This window comes from Acinonyx jubatus, chromosome A2 (genome assembly GCF_027475565.1).
Source record: "Acinonyx jubatus isolate Ajub_Pintada_27869175 chromosome A2, VMU_Ajub_asm_v1.0, whole genome shotgun sequence".
Lineage (NCBI taxonomy): Eukaryota > Metazoa > Chordata > Mammalia > Carnivora > Felidae > Acinonyx > Acinonyx jubatus.
In genome coordinates this window covers 20,718,705-20,737,529 of record NC_069383.1, presented here as the reverse complement: position 1 = coordinate 20,737,529, position 18,825 = coordinate 20,718,705, and the positions used below count along the sequence as shown (strand labels likewise).

Genomic DNA, 18,825 nt, shown 5'->3' with positions numbered 1-18,825 from the left:
TCACACAAAACTCTAGTCTGGAATCAAATGGGCCTAAGTTAAGTTTAAAGTAATTACAATGGACATAGGAACATTCACACAGTCAACGTTTTAACTCACACACACACACACACACACACACACACACGGCATTGTTGAAAATTTAAAATATAATTCATCTTTAGAAGACTCTATTTGGAAATTGTCACCATTTATTATTTGTAAACTGATGTTTATACACACACCGTACATATTCTACACAAATAACTTTTCTTAATCGTATTATTTGTTTGCACACTCTATCCCAGTGAAGCCTGAAGGCAAAATTGCTCATCTTAACAATCCAAAGAGCCGAGGTCAGATGGAGAGGACTTTGCCTTATGGTGACAAAGTGGAAGAGGCGGTCAGAACCCCATACAATGTTCCCAACGTCCCTTTCTATGGCTGTTGTGCACTGTGACTTCTCTCCCTCTTCCCTCAAAAGTCGGAGACGGAGAACGGAATGAGAAGACAGGCAAAGGAATGCTTTAGAAGAAGTCATCAAAAATGGCAAACAGGTCCTCCTCAGCTTTTCCAGGAACAACCCCCCCCCCCACACACATACACACACTATATTTATGCACATACTGTTACACACACATTTGAAAGGGAATTATATAACACATCAGCTGTTCCTTTTCACAAGCCCAATTGAGATCAGTCCTGTAAGTATAGAAGCTTGTGGTGAGAGTCCAGGGATTTGGGATTTCAACAAGCAGCAAGAGAAAAGGCCCACGCTCTCTGAGGTCAGAACACGGGCCCTGGAATGCTCAGAAGCTGCCCAAGATGCTAGTACCAAGGGTTTCCTCTCTGGAGCCTCAAACTCTCCACATGCCCAGCCTCACCCCTACACAAAGCTGGATTTTGGGTGAAGAAACGAAATCTAACTCTAAAATGCACACGGGCACACACATACAAAATCTTTTATGTCCATAAAAGGAGAGGGAACATAATATAATACAAGGAGGTGGGTTCTGGGGTCTGGATCTCAGTGTCCTTGTGGGGAAAAACTGTAGCAAACACATTTACCACGTGGGGCTGCCGTGAGAGCCCTAGACTTTCACATGTAAGGGCTGGGTAGCAGAGGGCCCAGCACATAGTAGCTGCTCACTTTTCTCTCACCTTCCTCTCTTCCCTTCCCCAGCCTTGACTGATGAACTAGTGATTTTGACCTTCGCAGTGGACTCAGCTTTCGCTGATGATTACACAGGTGAGCCCAATCTAATCATATGAGTCCTTAGAGCAGAAATCCTTTCCCAGCTGTGGTTAGAAGGAGCAGAGGCTACAGAAGAAAGTCTCCAGAGATGCAGCATAGCTAGCTTTGCAAATGGAGGGAGAGGGCCCTGAACCAGGAATGAACCTCTGGAAGCTGGAAAGACAAGGAAACAGATTCTCCCTGAGAACGTCCAGAAAGGAATACAGCTCCCGGATACCTTGATTTTAGCCCAGTGAGACCCATCTCAGACTTCTGACCTACTGAACTGTAAGAGAATCATCGGTGCTGTTTTCAGTCGGTCAGTTTGTGATAATCTGTTACGTCAGCAATAGGAGACTAATACACCCACTACTGGTCTCTGGCGAGGTGCCTGGTGCTCGCTCCCCTCACCCCTCCACAGCTGACTTCCCTGATGGTGCTCCCGGTGGAGTCCTCCCAGCAGGGAAGCTCATCTACCTCACCTGTTGCCTCTGTGGGGGGCTCCCTGGCCCAGCTCCCTTGCCAGGAGAGCCCTCTCCTTCCATTTCAAATGGCCCTGGTTCCTGATGATGGATTCCCAAGTCTTGTTCTAAATTTCTGGGACCCTTCGAGTCCCAAACTCATTTGTCAGAATGCCAGACCACAGACATGCAGGAGCGTGAGGAGGAGAGGAGCTCTTTCAGGCTCCAGTACCCACCTTCAGCCCCTACCTGGGGGCAGAGTTGCACAACACAAAACCCCAGTTCTTGTGATGCAAGACAACCGTCCACACGCAGAAACAGGGAAGTGACATGTCACTTCTCACCGATGCCGTGTGCATTCTCCAACCTTGCTTTATACTAGCACTTTAGGCCACCAGGATCAGGGCAGGGTGGCGGGCACAGAAACACTTTATTCATTTGTTTTGATTTTGAGTTTTATTTATTTATTTTGAAAGACAGAGAGAGCATGAGCAGGGGAGGGCAGAGAGAGAGAGAATCCCAAGCAGGCTCCATGCCATCAGCACAGAGCCTGATGTGGGGCTCAAACCCACAAACCATGAGATCCTGACCTGAGCAGAAATCAAGAGTTGGATGCTTAGCCAATTGAGCCACGGAGGTGCCCCAGAACCACATCTTCAGAACAGAGAAGCTGGCAAGCCAAAAGGGGAGGAGAGAACTGTCAGAGGAGAAGGAAGTCCCTCTCAACAGACAGCCGTGGTGGCAGGAGCTGGGGCACCTGTGGGACTATCCCCCACTGAGCTGACTACCTCCCAAGCCTGCCAGGAACCCTGGAACCCGGTTCTGGGCTGTCAGCAAAGACAAGTTTAACACCAGTGATCTCATCAGGCAGAACAGCCCCCAGGGCCTCACAGGGCTCTGGGAAGCATCACTTCGACAGGTTGGAAAGGGGACGTCACTACTGGTCCCATAACATAGGTGGAGGGCATAGGGGTCCTTCCCTCCACGCACGAAAAAGAAGCAGGTGCAGGTGATGGCCGGGCTTGGTAGCGGGCATCAGGCTGCATGAGCTGGTGCTTTAAGGGAGTCCACAGATACCCATACTTCGTCTGATGTGAGTGGCAGGCAAACATTCTAACTGTGAAGTGGTGGCTTATGTCCCTGTGAACCTCCCCCGTGCTGACACCAGGACATTATGTGACTGAGTATTTATAAATGCAACAGCAGACAGAAGGTGGGGGAGGACTAGAGCTCATTCCCTCTGTTGTTTACTGCAAATAAGACTGAGACCCTGCAAAGGCGGGGGGGGGGGGTGATTGTCCCTTGTCCCTCACAGTGAGTCAGCAGCAGAGAAGGATGAGAGTCTGTCACCAAGTGCAAACCCAAATTCTTGCCATTGGCTCAAGACCCCTCTCCATGGCTCTACAGTTGTTTTCTGGCTTATCTTAGCTGGTGGTTTTTGCTGCCCAGGTCCCCTGAGGGTTTTCGGTATGTTCTGTGAGCAGATTTTCTCTTATTCTCTTGAACAAAGCGTCCACAGTGGCTTCTCTAATAGTGCCCAAAAGTCACAGCAGGGTAGTACCAGGAGCGTCCTTTGGTTGGGATAAGGACCCTTGGTTTCTGCTTCCTCAGCCAGTGGACAGGGCCTGACAAACCTCGCTGGTAGAAGGAAGGATAAAGATACTAAGAATAGACATGATACCTTCTCAGATAGAAGGAAATATACTTCTAAATAGCAAATATCGATATTTCTAGAACATAGGGACTGCAGAAAAGAGCAGCCCATATCATATTGCTAAAGGTGACGGATAGTGATGGTAAATAAATGTTGTCACATAAGAAAGGCCAAGTTTGCATCCAAACACATGGGGTGGGGGTGGGGGTTACTCCCATGTCAGTTTCAGTCATATTAGTGCAGATTGAGTCCCGGAGAACAGGGGCTGCGAGTCTGGTAAATTCCACCCTGGGAAGTGCATCATGAGGGGCTGTCAGTGAAATAAAAACATCCTGAGAATTTGGGGTGACCACCAAAATAACATCTCTTCTGACAAAGAGCACATAAGCATCAACATGGTTGAAAGAAGGAAGGAAAGAAAGTTCTACAAGCAACTTGAAACAGAACTGACAGCGTCTCTTCAAGGAGAGATGCTGGGGAAAGCTGCAAAGAGAAATCGTGACTCAGGGAAAGGATGTACACCTGGAAGTGGGCGTTGGGGCTGCACAGCAGGACCCAAAATGTGGAGGCAAGGTCAGTGCTGAGAGCAAAGAAGCATTAGAGGGTCAGACCCAGAGCACTGGGCCAGCGTCCCATCACACACACACACTCTCTCTCTCTCTCTCTCTCTCTCTCTCTCTCTCACACACACACACACACACACACACACACACACACACACACACACACTTGCAGTGCTGGGACATCTGGAGAAGAAACAAAATTAGTTCAGATTGTGAACCATTTATCCTGTCGCGGCAAAATGAGATTTCTTTTCTGCTGTTCTTTTAATTAAAAGTCAGCTCATAAATCAAAGACCTTGTTTCCAGGCTGCAGGAGATGGTAGGAGGGAACCCAAGCTTTTCAGAGCTGAGTGGTACCCTGCCTGTGCCCCCTCTTTGCCCAGGTTATTCACCCATTACAGCATCTCACATGTCATAGCAGCTCAGTGAGTAGCTAAGGGTGACTCAGCTGAGTTTTATCTTTCACCTTCCTCATTGGGCGTCTGAACTTCTGCCAAAGAGATCTTGAGTGTGTAGGTACACACATATACACACAGTGAAACCCCACAAGGACTGGTTAGTGCATCTATTTGGAGCATCTGAGGTTTCCCCTAGAGACTCCCATCTCTGGAGACCTTTCACACTCCTTGCCTGGGTTCACGGGGGTGTTTACATCCATGGATTTTGAAGACTGTTCTTAGAAGTTTACTAAGCACAGAAAGTCATATGATCCTCACCATCTTCTTAATTTTTATTATTTTTTTCCTCCTGGTGAATCAAAGAGTGCTCTCCAGATGTGAAGTCCTATTTTCCTCAGCTCTTCATAAGAGAGATGGAGAGTGCATATATCAATATGCTCAATGCTCAGAAGGTGAAATTTAATATGGACAAACAATTTGTCCAAAATGTGCTGCCAGCAACAAAGTTGAGCCTTCCTGGATGTCAGTTCCAACTCTTCATGTAACATGCAGGTCTGGTTTCTAACCATGGAGAGGCACGGGCAACCCACAGATACAGACTCTTGGGCATGAAGACTGTGGTGATGCTGAGGAATGAGTGTGGGAAGCAACAGGGTGGCATTCAGTGGCTCCTTTTGTTCCTTGCCTTTCTCTGGCTTAAGAAAATGGCTGCCATGACCATGGAAGAAGTCTACTGTTTTCCCATTTTTGAGCTGCTCCTCACCTAAGCATCTTAGAGGGCTTTGTATATCCACACCCACATGCCTTCATACTCCGAAGGGGTTTGGGGACAAATAAAGGGAACCCCTTTACAAGAGGAGGAGTGAAAGGAGAGCTTTTGGCTTCCTGTTCAGTATCTACCCACAATGCCATGGGCCTCTCTCTCACTATCCCCACCCCCACCCCAACCCAGTGACTCCTCTCGGCTCCTGCCCCCTGACAGAGAAAGTCCAGACAAAAGCAAAGGTTCAGGGAGGCACAAAGGTCCCCTTTCCTCTGTCCCCAGACCCAAGCTTCTCAAAAACAATCAAATTTAAAGCAGAGAGATTAAATTATCACTAAGCTAATTATGGGAATCACACTTAGGCTGGCTGCTGGGAAGCGAGGTCAGCAGGCAGGAGGCATTAAAATGAAAGGCAGATGCAAGAAGCACTTAAAAAAGCAACTGGGAGACTCATTACCCCCCCCCCCCCCACACACACACACAGAGGAGAAAGAACCCACTCTGATGTTTGAGACGCTGTCCATCTGGGCAATAGTCAGCACATTTGACAGCTAAATAGCTCCACTCTGTCATCATCTTGAAGCCAAAGTGGGAGAGTCAGAGGTAAACTGATTAGATGCTGTGCTGCTAATTTCCCAGAGAGAAGACGAGGGAGGTGGGGCCCAGTCAGAGAGGGCGGCACACGGGAAGACCAGCCCTGGGCTTCAGTGCAAAGAGAAGGGTCTGGCTCCTAAGTGAGCATGCTCGGTGCGCACAGGTACACATGAGGATTAGGTGCATGCACATGTTTATGACATGAATGTGTGTATATATATGGGAGGGTGCGCAGAAACATGCATATGTGGGTATATGTCTTACCTACCTGGAAATAGAAGGTGGAGAGCTTAGAAAGGATATGAGGACCCCCCTCCCAGTATATTTGCAAAAAGGCAACTCCTCCATCAGCTTTCTGTGATTGCCAAGGCCCTCACAATCACTGCCACCAGCTCAACCATGAAAATACATATCATTTTCCTCAGTTATGGATGCTCAATGACTCTCATGCATCATCAATATGGTGCAAGTTTAAGACATGTCAGCCAAAAAATTGCCAGGCTACAAAATAAGTTTGAGAACTAAAAATCAACGTTTTTCAAACCAGTCTTCAGGATGGCTTCCTCCCCTTGGGATTCCAGCTCTGCACTTCTTATGCCTTTTCCAGAGGGCAGTGGATAGTAGGGAGCCCTGATAAGGAGGTCCATGAGGTAGCTGTGAGTAGGGAGCTAGCTTTGGAGCCAGAATGCCCAGCTTGGATTCATTGCACAGAGGAATGAAATTTAGGGGCCAGCGGTCCTGCCTGTATCCAGAATGAATTTCAGAATTCACAATTAGAAAAGCAGAGTTTAGAGGGGAAAGTGGGGGGATCTTTGGGGGTTAAGTTACTCAGGGAAAATTAATTTGGGAGGCTCCATTTAATAGTAGGTAAGAGAAATGATCTAATAAATCTGGACAATTTAATTACCTCCCAGAGATAACTGTTGAGCACAATCTGATCTTTGTATTTAAGTAGAAAAGTGCCCTCAGTCTTATGGAAAACTGAATCCAGGGAAATATAAGCATGCAGAGCCTAACAGAAGGAACTGAACAACTCTAGTTTTGGTTTTTGGAGAAAAAGCAAGTCACAAAAAAAAAACAAAAAAAAAAACAGCTTATGGACAATTTAGTTTTTAAAAAATCTCCAACACCATGTCTGGGGGTGATGATATGAAATCAGCCATATCCTATATTTCTCACACATTTTCTCCAATATTAAGCCAGAAGAGACCATGACTCTGTAAGTCAAGAAACATCCTGTGCATTACAGATGACCAAGCTGATATTTCTTTCGACTCAATGTTGACATTCACATGAATAGTCTTTATGGTAAACTGTGTTATTGACAAAATGTTCTCTGCCCCTCCCCGCCTCCTCCCTACACATGTACACACCAGGTCTCTTCCTGTGGCACAGTTTTATTTCCCACACCACTCATTTTGGTTTTATAAAATAAAATATGAGTGGCAATAATGAGTACTATTTCCAAGAGACAGCTTGAATAGCCATCAGGTAGCTCTACCATCTCTGTTTTCCTTCTGATGGAAGATTGGCATGTTCCAGACAGAAGGGATGCTCTTCAGTCTCTGTCCCAAATAAATCACGTGAAGTACAGCTGCCACCCAACCAGGGTGCACGTGAACGTGAGCTGGAAATAACCTTTACTGTGGTAAGCTACTTAAATTCGGGGGCCATTTGTCACCACAGCATAACTTAGCCTAAGCTAGCTGATACACTTCCTCACACATCCATGTGCTGTAAGCCTCAACAGTCAGTCTTCAGATACATTTGTTACCTTCAGACAGCACTGCATGGGGCACCTGAAGTCTAAGTGGGAAGGTTTAGACACACCAGGACAAAGATCCAGTGATATTAATAACCTGTTTTTTTACGTGAAGAAAATAAGCAAACTGCCTTCAGAAGATGTTCTCGACTACAGATTTTGAAATCTCTGATTGCCTGCAATTTCTACATCATCAAAACAGCACTGAATAACAGCTCAAATTGATAAAATGGATATATTATGTATCCATTTTGGAAAAGGATCTTTCGTTTGGAAAAGTATTCATTGGTTTCCTTCAATGAGCTCATATCTCTTCCTCCAAAGCCCACGATCTTTCCATTGGATGCAATGAAATAGTACTGCTGGAATCCATGCGGCCTGATGCTGCCCAGATCATGGTGGGATCTAGTGTCCCCAGCTGCCATGGTGGCACTTAAGGTCAACGATGTGCAAGTTCTGGTTTCCCCAAGGCCTAAGCTGATTCTGCCTGAGAAACCTCATAGGATCTAAAAGAAATTCACCCTGGAAGTGAGGTATAAAATGTCTTTTCTTCTTCCACATCCAGTATGTCTGAGGGAAGGCCCCCAAACAACTGCGAACATAAAGATTAACAAAGATCGTGTAGGTATGCTAATCTGAAGCATTTAAAATATAATTACACACAAGTTTTCAAAAAACCTACTCACGCATTGTGAGAAGTCCCCATAGAGGAGTCCTGTTTCTGGTAGAAAATCACGTTTATGATCTTTTGGAGTAGGCTGAAGAAAATGGAAAGAGCTGAATGATCACTGGAGGAAATGTTGGTGAGCCGGCAGAGAGGCTGAGTTAAAGAATTTATAAACTCACAGATCTTAAAGAATAAACCAAAGCTCTCCAACCATCTTCACTGTTATCGAAAACACAGAGTACATGAGACGTACTATCAAAAACCTAGGATCTTGGGTATAATTCTACCTGAAAACCCACTGGCATCGGGGCCTCCCACTGGGAAGACTTGAAAAGCAGTAGCACTTGGGTGAAATTCCAGATGCTGTGATGAGAGCAAGTCGTACAGTGGCTTCAGCATCATCTGGCCTCTCAAGTCCAACCACGGGGGCACACTCTGATTCAGCTGCCCCCACCCCAGCAGGCTCACATCTTGGTGGGGAGATGGGAGTAGATGAGCAGAAAGACAATCCATCCTCCTGGCAAGAGCAGGAGGGAGAGTCTTCTCCTTCCTGTTCTCTTTCCCTTCCACCCTCCTTGCCTCCAAGGCTTCAGGAGCCTTGGGTGGAGGGGAGGGGAGGGGGCTTCTGAAAGAGTCTTCTGGAAAGCAGAAAAACCGGGACCAGGGGAGGCACTGGGGATGCCAGTGTTTCAGTAGCCTGAGAGTGGCCTCAAGGAAGGGAGAGCCTATGGGGTGGGGGAGACCCCTGAGCCAACACTCACTGCTCTCAGACCCACTCCTTGGCCCTGTTTTCCGAGTGGGAGCGAAGCAGGTCAACAGAGTAGACCTGGGTCCCCATCCAGCTATGCTGGCAACACGGGATATGATGAAGATTGGCTCCCACTCCTCACCGTCCTGAACCTTGGTGTCTCCAATGAACAATAGAGATAATGCCACCTGGTGATGAGCATCAAGGGGTGGCTTGGGGGTAAAGGGTGCCCCTCAAGTCACTGTCCTCCAGGTCACCAAATCTAGAAAGGAACTGTGGAGGCTGAGCTGTCCCAGGCCTCACTAGTTGTCCTGGGTGAATTGGACAAGAAAATGTTTGTGAGTGGATGTTTGTTTGGCAGAAGTACAATACTACATAACGACAGGGAGAAATGGGCAAGAGCTGAGAGGGGGCAGTGGGGAGAGGGCTGAGGGCACAGCGAAGAATTCTGGGTTGGAGGGATGGGCATTTACGGAGAAAAAGAAGCCTGGGATGGACTGGTTGGGGGAGGTGGTCAAATGACCAGGAGTGGTAAGGAGACGGTGTAATTAGGTCCTAAGCTCCACAGGGCTTGCAAAGCAGTTCTGGGATCTATGTAGAAGCAGCCATCCTCCAAATGAGTAAAGACAGGGACCCTGGATGACCCGTACGTAATGGGAAAAATCCTCTAGAACCACTACACCCTGTCCTCCAGGCTGTTGGGAGAGAGCATTCTGGTGGGAAGCTAAAGAAAGACAAAGGAACACCGGAGTGTGTCCTGGGCGGCAGGTCAGTGCAAGTGGAAAAGCACAGCCTGTCTGCTTCCCAGAAAGCTCCAGCCCTCCCCAAGGCCACCGCCCACTCTGCTGCAGGATGGGGCCCAGCATAACTGCTCCTCCAGAGGGAAGTCATGGAGGAGAGAGAGCTTCCATGTAGGTGGGAGCCCCATTGTTTCTCAGGTGGGAGCCTCTTCCTTGGTATTTAAATTTAGCCAGGGCATTCGAGGACTCAAAACATGAGGGGCCAAGGCTGAAGGGCTGAACTGCAGGACAGGATGGTCAGGCCATTTACATGCAGGGCAACAGGCACGGGGGCCACAGAAGCTTGGATGAGGTGATTCTTCTTTTTCTTTTTCTTTTTCTTTTTTTTTTAACTAGGAAACAGACGGGATTGGAGTTGTTTTGGATAGATGAATCTGGCACCATTTATAGGAGAATTAACAGAGGGGAGGGACCTAGAGATGGGAAATCAGTTACAGCCACTCAGGCTTGAGCACAGGGCCCTGAGCCAGGGTAGTGGCAGAGGGAATGAAAGAAGGTTCTGGCCACCAGGCACGCTGGCCGGGTGCAGGAGGCCAGGTGACCACTTCCGCTCAATGGTTGTGGAGGCGAGGTTTACCCAGGACAGCACAACCCCAGTAGAGTCCATGATATTACTATATAAATGGATCAAAGGGCAGATCTTAGATCAAAACATGTGACCTCTGGGGCATTCTTCAATCTCTTGCATCCTGTGTAAAATGGAGGTCATAGAATGTACCCCAAAGGAAATGCTGAGGATTGTGCATGTGGATCACCTAGAACAGTGTCTGGGACTTCTGCCCCCGTGCAAAGCACTCAGGTTCCCTTCCCATCCCCTTTCCTGCCAGCTCCATCCCTCAAAAGTGACCCCTTTCCTAAAGAAGGGTGGTTCCCAGGTTGCCTGGGGGCGGGGGGGGGGAGGAGGGCAGACGGCACAGTTGGTTAAGCATCCAACTCTTGATCTCAGCTCAGGTCGCGATCTCTCAGTTCATGAGTCTGGCTCTGCGCTGATGGTGAGGGGCCTGCTTGGGATTCTGTCTCTTCTTCTCTCTACACCTCCCCTGCTTGTGCATGCTCTAAATACATACATACATACATACATACAAACATACATACATACGTAAAACTTTAAAAAAGAAAAAGGAAGTAGGTGATTCCTAGCAAAGTCAGGAGGCACAGATTCTCTAAGGCCATGCAGAGCTCTCAGACCTGACACATCACTCACCCACCATCCTAAACCATCGCTGTTGCCCTAAGATTAGTAGAGTGCCTGGGACTGCCTCTCTGAGCTCCCAGGCCTCCTGCTGAGGACAGTCCCTCACCCTCTGGCCCTGGGCACGGCAGGCCACATGGCCTCTTCCTGTTCATCCTCCGGACTCTTGAACACATCTGTACAATCAAACCCTAGGGAGCCAGAAGCAGGATTCAGGGCCCGGGCCACAGCTGTCCCTGAGCCAGGCTGTGTCCCGTCTCACATCACTCACAGTTTAAAAGTATTGGCTCAGGTGCCCCCCAAGGCTCTGACACAGAGCCCTCGTGTGGTAAGCGGCCTCAAAAAGGGTCCCCGTGCCCCCTGCCTCCTGATATCCATGTCCTTGTGGAAGCTGGAAGCCCTTCCTTTTGAGGGTGGGCTGGACCACATGACTGGTAGCTCTAAGGAATAGAATATAGCAAAGGTGACAGGATGCTGCTTCTGAAATTAGGTTTCAAAGAGACCTGGGCTTTCATGTTGCTCACCCTCTCCTGTCTCTCTCTCAGCTGCCATGTTGGGTTAGTAGCCTTCATGGAGAGGCCCACGTGGTGTGTGCTGTGTCCAGTGAGGACCTGAGACCTGCCCACAGCCACGTGAGTGACCTGAGACGTGGATCCTCCCCCCGTCCAGCCCCAGCCGACACCTTGACTGTCATCTGTCAGTAACCCCGAACCAGAACCATCCGGCTACGCCGTGACCACAGTGCCCTGACCACAGACACTGAGACAACACATGTTTTGTTTAAGCCTCTATGTTTTGGGGTAATCTGTTAACACCGCAATTAACTAATACCCCTTGGTCACCTGGGGCAGGGTAGAAGGTGTGGAGTGAATACAGCAGGCTTGAGGGAACTATTTTAAAAGTCCCATGAATGCCTCTACGAGAAGCCAAAGCTGCTGGGAAAAACACCGTGACACTCCCAAGAGGCCAGGCACGTGGCCACATTCACAGAAGTCACTTGTGAACAAGTAGGGACTCTAAGCAGACCTCCCAGTCAGAGCTCCGACTGGTGGGTCCTGAGTCGGTCCACCCATCGAAGGGGCTGGGGAAGTGCACTGATTTCAGGTGATGAAGACCTTCCCTGGTCCTGCCCCTCACTGAGAGCCCTCATCGGTATTGACAGAAAGGTTCTATTCTCCTCTGGTGCAGAATCTGTCCGATGCGAGCCCAGCAGTAAGGGGCCCTTTCCAGCTGGGGGCCCCCTCCTCTTCTCGCCCCTGCTCCCCCCTCTCGCTCTGGTACACCATGTCCTTCATACTCTTCCATCTTTGTTGTCTTGGTTACATGGCCAGACTCCTGATATGCTGCTAGTTTTCATTTTAATGATATGTTCTTGTAAAGCACAATATTTTACTTCAATTGCATGTGTCACTGGATAAATTCCTCCAGCGTGTCTGGCATTTGAGCATCAGCTGACTGAGTGTGCTCTATGATTTGGGGTGTTTCTGTAGCACTCTCTTCAATTTTAACGTGTTTGCATTTTAATTTATGATCAGGATCATTCTACACAAATGTATATATATACACACACATATGATTCAAAAAAGTGGCACACGTGTATCAATAAGTCTTGAATTGGCAAAGCTCATTTGAGACTATCTCCTTAAATCATGTGCACTACTAATGATCATTTGGAAAATAAAATGACAAATGTTCCTGAGGTAGTATTTTCTGGGGATCTCAAAGTGTGTTTCAAGAGGATGCCAAGAGAAGAGGGAGGCTTTTCCCCAGCTTAAGATGTCAAGCTGCTCTGAGAGTGGGTGAGACCGAAACTCCGTCACGAGGACACCTCCCCCATGCCTGCTCAGGTCTGCTCTGAGCGATCACTTGAGACCCAACCCCCCGCCCCAACCAGGCCATGCAGAGACAGTGGGTGGGCCCCAGGGCAGACTAGTGTAAAGTAGGAAGGAGTAAGAAATGAGTGCCAGTGGGATACACTTATGTAGAATGGATGGTTGGGCAAAAACTTAATATTGCTCAAGAATGTAAGACACGCCCAAGAGGACATCGACCAGCTCAGCTGCTGTCCACATCTACTGGGTACAGCATGCACAAAAAGACTTAAAACCCAGCAGGGGAGACTGCAAAAGGTGAGAGGTGGATTAGAGGTGGGCAGATGACATGAGGTGAGGTTGGTCCCCAGGCTTAAAGAACTAATGACAGAACAGCCATCTCTTAGACGTGACTGACATCAGTGGAAGGAGCATGATAGTTCCTGGAATATCTGTGGTGCTCTTCTGTCTGCAGCTCCTTCAACCTCAGCTCCTCTCCACTTAACCCATGGCTTAAGATCTATACAGGCTTCATACTTGCAAAGCCAGCAGTGGGAAGTGCAAAAACAACATGACAAAACAATCAGACAAAAATGCTTTGATGGTCTTTTTCCATAATGGAAATTGTCCAGCATTGATTCTTCCATATTTCTTTTCCCTTCTGCTTGAGTGCCTAAGCACATGCAAACTAGCCAGCAGCTCTGCAGAGCTCACTGACCAAGTCCTTTACCAGATACCTGCACCTGTGCTCTAATCTCAGGGTCCCCAGGCAAGTTTGAGTTCCAACACTACCTCTCCATCTGATTTCGTGATGTCTTCACCCACTTGGGAGTCCTTTCTATGGCATGAATTTATTTTTAAAGTTGATTCAGATTTCCAGGTGAATGTTAAGAATTCTCAGACACATTCAGGAAGTTGCAAAGCAGGGGCTATACATCTCTAATCTGATATTGCTCTTTGATGTGAGCATCACGTGCATGCACACACACACACACACACACACACACACACACACAGCATCCATTGCTGAGAACTTATGGTCAGAATGACACAGACCCAGGTGGGTCTCCCTCTACCCCACTCTACTTCTGTTTATTTGCCCTTCTTGATCCATGATCAGGGGATATGGAACACAAGCAAACTGATTTCAAAACAGGGTCAAGAAAAAAAAAATAGGCAGATTAAATTAATGTGCATAATAATTCCCAATGAGAATGATTCTTTTGTGACATCGACTCCTATTGATGTTCCATGCAGACACACACTCAATTCCTATCACGAGGGGCTGGTAAGTCTTGGTATGTCACACACCTGGGTACATATCATACTACAAGCCAGTGGCTGGGCCAGCCAGACTTCTGCTTAACCAGTATCCACAAAGTACTCTGCCCCTTAGGTGTGAATAGTTTAACCTAGCGAAACACTCAGGAACGATGCATTCACCAAATGAAAGGAGCAATCACACGTCAAGTGGAAGTTTACGATGTTTTGGCTCACAATGAACACTAGTCTCTCCCACTAATGTCAGGCAGTAATTCACTGCTGAACAGCAGCCATAAAATAGGATCACTTAGTGGTAGGAATGAAGAGGCAAGGAAAGAGGGTTCCAGCCCAAGTATTTAAGCAAAGAGATTTTTGTCACACTGACCTCATTACCCCATCTTGGGACAAAGATTGTCAGGTTTATACAGACACCCTAAAGCAGATCGGGATGGTGTTTGCCTTAATAATTTTTACCTGCAGGTGAAATTTTAACAGTCTGTGGGTTATTTCTAAGTTCCTAGGTACCTCCTGGTGTCTATTTATATGTCAGCATTTATATGTCACATTGCTTACCAGCACTTGCCTGTAATGCTCACCATGAAAAAGCTGCCAATACTAGCCATAACATATACACACACACGCGCGCACACACACACACTCACATACCGGAAAACATAAAAGACATCCAAATTGGCACTTTCCTCACCTCCTTTCCCTCTGCCTCATGTGATGTGTGCGCTAAAAGAGTGAAATTATGGTCATCAGAGGCAAGGTTGCAAATGATGGGGACCCACACCTTTCAAACAAAAGGAAAAGTCAGTAATTTTGAGGGCAGCCTATGGATAGCTACAGTCTAGCTCCCAGACCCCGAAACCCACAGCAAACCCCCAAGCCCTCCCACCCACCCTCCCCACCTCGAGTCCCTTGTCATATTGCAAAGAACCCTGCAAAGCCCTTGATACACACAGGAGATTATTACAGGGCTCGGAGAAGACAACTCTGTAATTACGGCTACAGTGTGATCTCCATTATTCTCACCCCCTGGTTGCAGTAGCTCACAAAACTTCCCGCAAAATCCTCCTGTAGCCCCAAAGCATTTCATGGCTGGGCCTCTGCCCAAAAGGTGAATGTGGTCTGATAACCTCTGGGAAAAGCAATACAGAGTCATGGCAAGGAAAGGGGAGTGGTTAGTGCTCAGTGAGCAGGGGTGGTGGGAAATTCTATTGTTCAGAAAAAATAAATAAACTGGCCAGTTTTGCTTTTTGTTATTTCAAACAACAGACTCAGCGGCCCAGCCTTCCTTTCCCAACTCCGACTGTCCCCTGGGCCGGCTGTGCTGAGTCTGCAGCGGCAGTAGCTGAGCTCCAGCAAAACTATTAAAAAGTCTGCCACTCTGAGCTCATGGAGCAGAAAGTTTGGCTGCCCCGATGGCCCAGCTTTCCCCAGGAGGACCGCTGGCTCATTCCCCCCACATGACCCTCTCTGCTCTTTACCTCTCAAATGTTTATGCTTCACCAATCCCACTACTGCTCGGGAAATTAAATGGAACATCCCAGGTTGCTGAAACAGAACTGTTCTTATATAAACTCCCCAAAGTAAAAAATGGGAAATGCCGGCGGAGGTTTATAAAGTCTCGAGCCTCCTGGTCAGATGCCTGTCGTTGCTGGCTGGGCCGACCTCCCGGGACACCTGAAGGCAAGGATCTGCCTACAGCCTACCCTACAAGGATTGTCCCTGTGCGCTCTGTGTGCCCAGACTCCTAGAGGCATCCTCAGCCACCGTCATGGGGATCTGCTGCACTCTGACCTCCCCATCAGGGGCCAGGCTTCCACGGGCACCAGAGAGCCAGCCCCCACTGACCTCCATCCACCCGCTGACCAACAGCACATATTTGCAAGTTGACTGTCTTGGGTTTACAATGCAGCCATGGCCAGGGAGCATGTCTCTTTTTCTCCCCCGAGAGAGAATAACTGTTCTGTTATGTGCACTGAACTCCCAATCAATGTTTATTTCATGGACACCATATTCCGACCAGCTCAATGACCAAAAAAAAAAAAAAAAAAAAAAAAAAGCCTCCTCCAGGATCTATTCAGTCTTGCCAGAAAGTAAATGATCTTGCTGCACCGAGTAGGAAGGTCAATGGACAGGAATCTTTTAGCATACTGAGGTAAGTTACCTCTCCATTGCACAGAGACAGGGCTCACTAGAGAGAAGAGTTAAGGCAGCCCAAATTGTCTTTCTTATTTTTTACTGTCAATAGTGCTTATTCACCCATCGGGCCAGGCGGAGCAGGTCAACAGACATTTCATTGTATGAACTGCATATGGGAATGCCTTTGGTATTTAGAACTCACTTTTCTAGCAAACCAAACTCACTGAATCATAATAAAGAATGAAACCATCTGAGCACCCAACAGAAACACCCTCGAGGCCCCTGCTCCGAAGCTTGGGTGCTTCCCTCCTCGGTTTATACTGAGGCTTAGCGGACACAATTTCAGCAAGTTTGGATATTGGACACTCAGCTCACAGAAAGCTAGAAGCCACAGATGAAGGGAAGAAGAAAGACCGGAGTCGCCCAGGGTTCCTGACAGCAGCTGGAGGTGACGAGCGACGATGTGCACTAAAGGAAGAGGCAGGAGGCAGCGACAACCAGACACAGGAGTCGTGCCAGGACAACGCATCTACGCCTTGCACGCGGCATCTTCTTGGGCGTCCACCAGCTTCATTTCGATGCGTGAGCAGTAATCACAACAAGGAGGCCAAGGTAGCAACAAAACGTTCAACTGTGTTTAATACATTCTTCACAGAGAGGCAGGGAACTATGAAATATAATTCTTAAAGCTATGTAGATGATGGTTAAATTAGTCATTGTTTAGACGTGTAAGGCCATACACTACAATTTCCTGGTTACCTCTTTGGGCAGTACCAGACGGTAGCACACCGCCTGCATCATCCTTGTGGAGCATTATGGCATTTCACCAACACAGGCTTCCTCTTCTAGATACTACCCATGCAACTACTCCCCACACATCTCCCAACGCACACACACCTCCCCCTGGCTCTCCCCCTCCGTACTCTCACACACCAGCCCCGCTGCCTGTTCCAAGAGTTGTAGAATTTAAAGAAAGAAATTATTGCCAGGCCATTACACAGTAGGATGGGAGAGTCGGCAAAGTCTTCTAGATTTGCCAAAAGCACTTCCCCTTGACCGTGTCCAGCTAATACCCAGGAACCCGGCAAAGAGAAAGCAGAACTCAAGGCTGTCTCAGGTCTGGCAGTGCCACTCTCTCGATGTAAATCACACAATATCCAGAGAATTCCAAGGGAAGCCTATTAAATAAAACAAGCAGGAGCTCCACGTGGGTTCACCAATATTTCCCTGGGACAAGACTATCAGTCAACATAAAACAGGACATACTGCTTAGTCTTAGGAAGGCTTTTGATCCAATCAAGGGGGCTCTTGAGGGCACCAGCTCTAACTCGTTGAGATGAGAAGCCTGAGAAGGATAACAGGTGAGAGAAGAGTCCTGGATAGAAAGGTGCCCCCAAACTGCTGATGGGCCAACATCAGCCAGCACCTGAGGCGAGCAACTTCTGGAGGACGAGGAGGAAAGGCTCATGTCTCAGATCACACCATTCTACTCCACCTCAAACAATTTCTATGCTCCAATAATATCCACGGTTTCCTCACCCCATGATCTGGCTCTTAGCCTTGTCGCCAACTCTAGCAGGTCCTGAATTTCCCCCCATCTGTTTCCCTGCATGGATTCCAGATGGATGCACCAGTCAAAAGGGCTGAGGCGAGAAGAAAATGTACCTTCCTCGCCCCTGCCCACCTTCCCCAGTCACCCAGCCCTTAGAAAGCCTTTGCATTAGCGCACGAACCCAAGGTGGATAGAGCACACCATTTAGGATGGCCTAGTGAGGCCGGGGTAACTCCTCCACGTGCATACCAGCCCTAGGGAAGAAGTAAGTCTGCACATTCACCCACTGTGATGCCCATGATAACCCTCCACCTTGAGGCAGAGAAGGGGCAGGTTGTCATTCATGACTTCAAGAGCAACATATCTCCTTAGCTCAAACTTGTATCACTTGCCCACCAGGCCCAAAGTAGTAAGAAAGCATGAGATAATGTCTATCCCGGCGGGGATAGATTGCCTTCACAATAACCAAAACGACGGCATCTCATTCCTACCTTCTTCAGCTTGCCACTTTTGGTGCCCACGAAGGCCAGAGAGTGATTCTTGTAGACGTAGGCAATGACAGAAGTCATGCGGTCCCTGTCCTCCGTGAAGACGGGAATGCCACGCACCATCTCAGACACGCCCAGGGGGGCATTCATATCCAGGCCACAGAAATTATCATCAATGGTTAAGAGCTGAAAATTAAAAAAGAAAAAAAAGAAAGAAATGAAAAATTAGGAGGAAACATCAGGGCAATAAGCAGAAATACTGAGTCAGGGAACTACAGGGCTAGAAGAATCCTTTTATACAAGAAAAACTCAGCTCCAGGGAAACTAGGTGACCTGTTAACAGTCAACCTAAGTAGGTGGTAGGACCATGGCAAAAAAATACAGATCCCTAGAGTCTCTTTCCTCTCTTGGCCTCCATGGTCTCTCTGCCCCCCCTCCAACCCCTCCGGGCACCATCTTGGTAACTTAGATGGCCCATCATCACTGTCACATCGGAAAGCACTGGGCCAGCACCCATGAGCATGGGCTCCAGGCAGCTCTGCTTAGAAATAAGAAGGAACATGGCCTCCACATCTACCCTTCCTATTGAACAGACCACAGAGGAAGACTCAAGAGTGTAGAATAGAGAACTAGAAACATTAACATGTGAATGACAATATCATGACAGAAGCATGTGTAGAAAATCAGTTGGGGAAAGAGAAATAGGAGAGGTGGAAGACTCACAAACAACTCAACAAACCACAGT

The 18,825-nt window shown here is 47.9% G+C and overlaps 1 protein-coding gene across 5 annotated transcripts in view; it reads right to left on the bottom strand.

The window, feature by feature from the left end:
* PLXNA4 (plexin A4) overlaps positions 1 to 18,825 on the bottom strand; it is a 592,266-nt gene that overhangs the window by 330,293 nt on the left and 243,148 nt on the right. For all 5 annotated transcript variants that reach the window (XM_053218068.1, XM_053218067.1, XM_053218069.1 and 2 more), the window contains one exon: positions 18,084 to 18,266. In XM_053218068.1, coding sequence (XP_053074043.1) covers positions 18,084 to 18,266 — 183 coding nt within the window. The remainder of the gene's footprint in view (positions 1 to 18,083; positions 18,267 to 18,825) is intronic.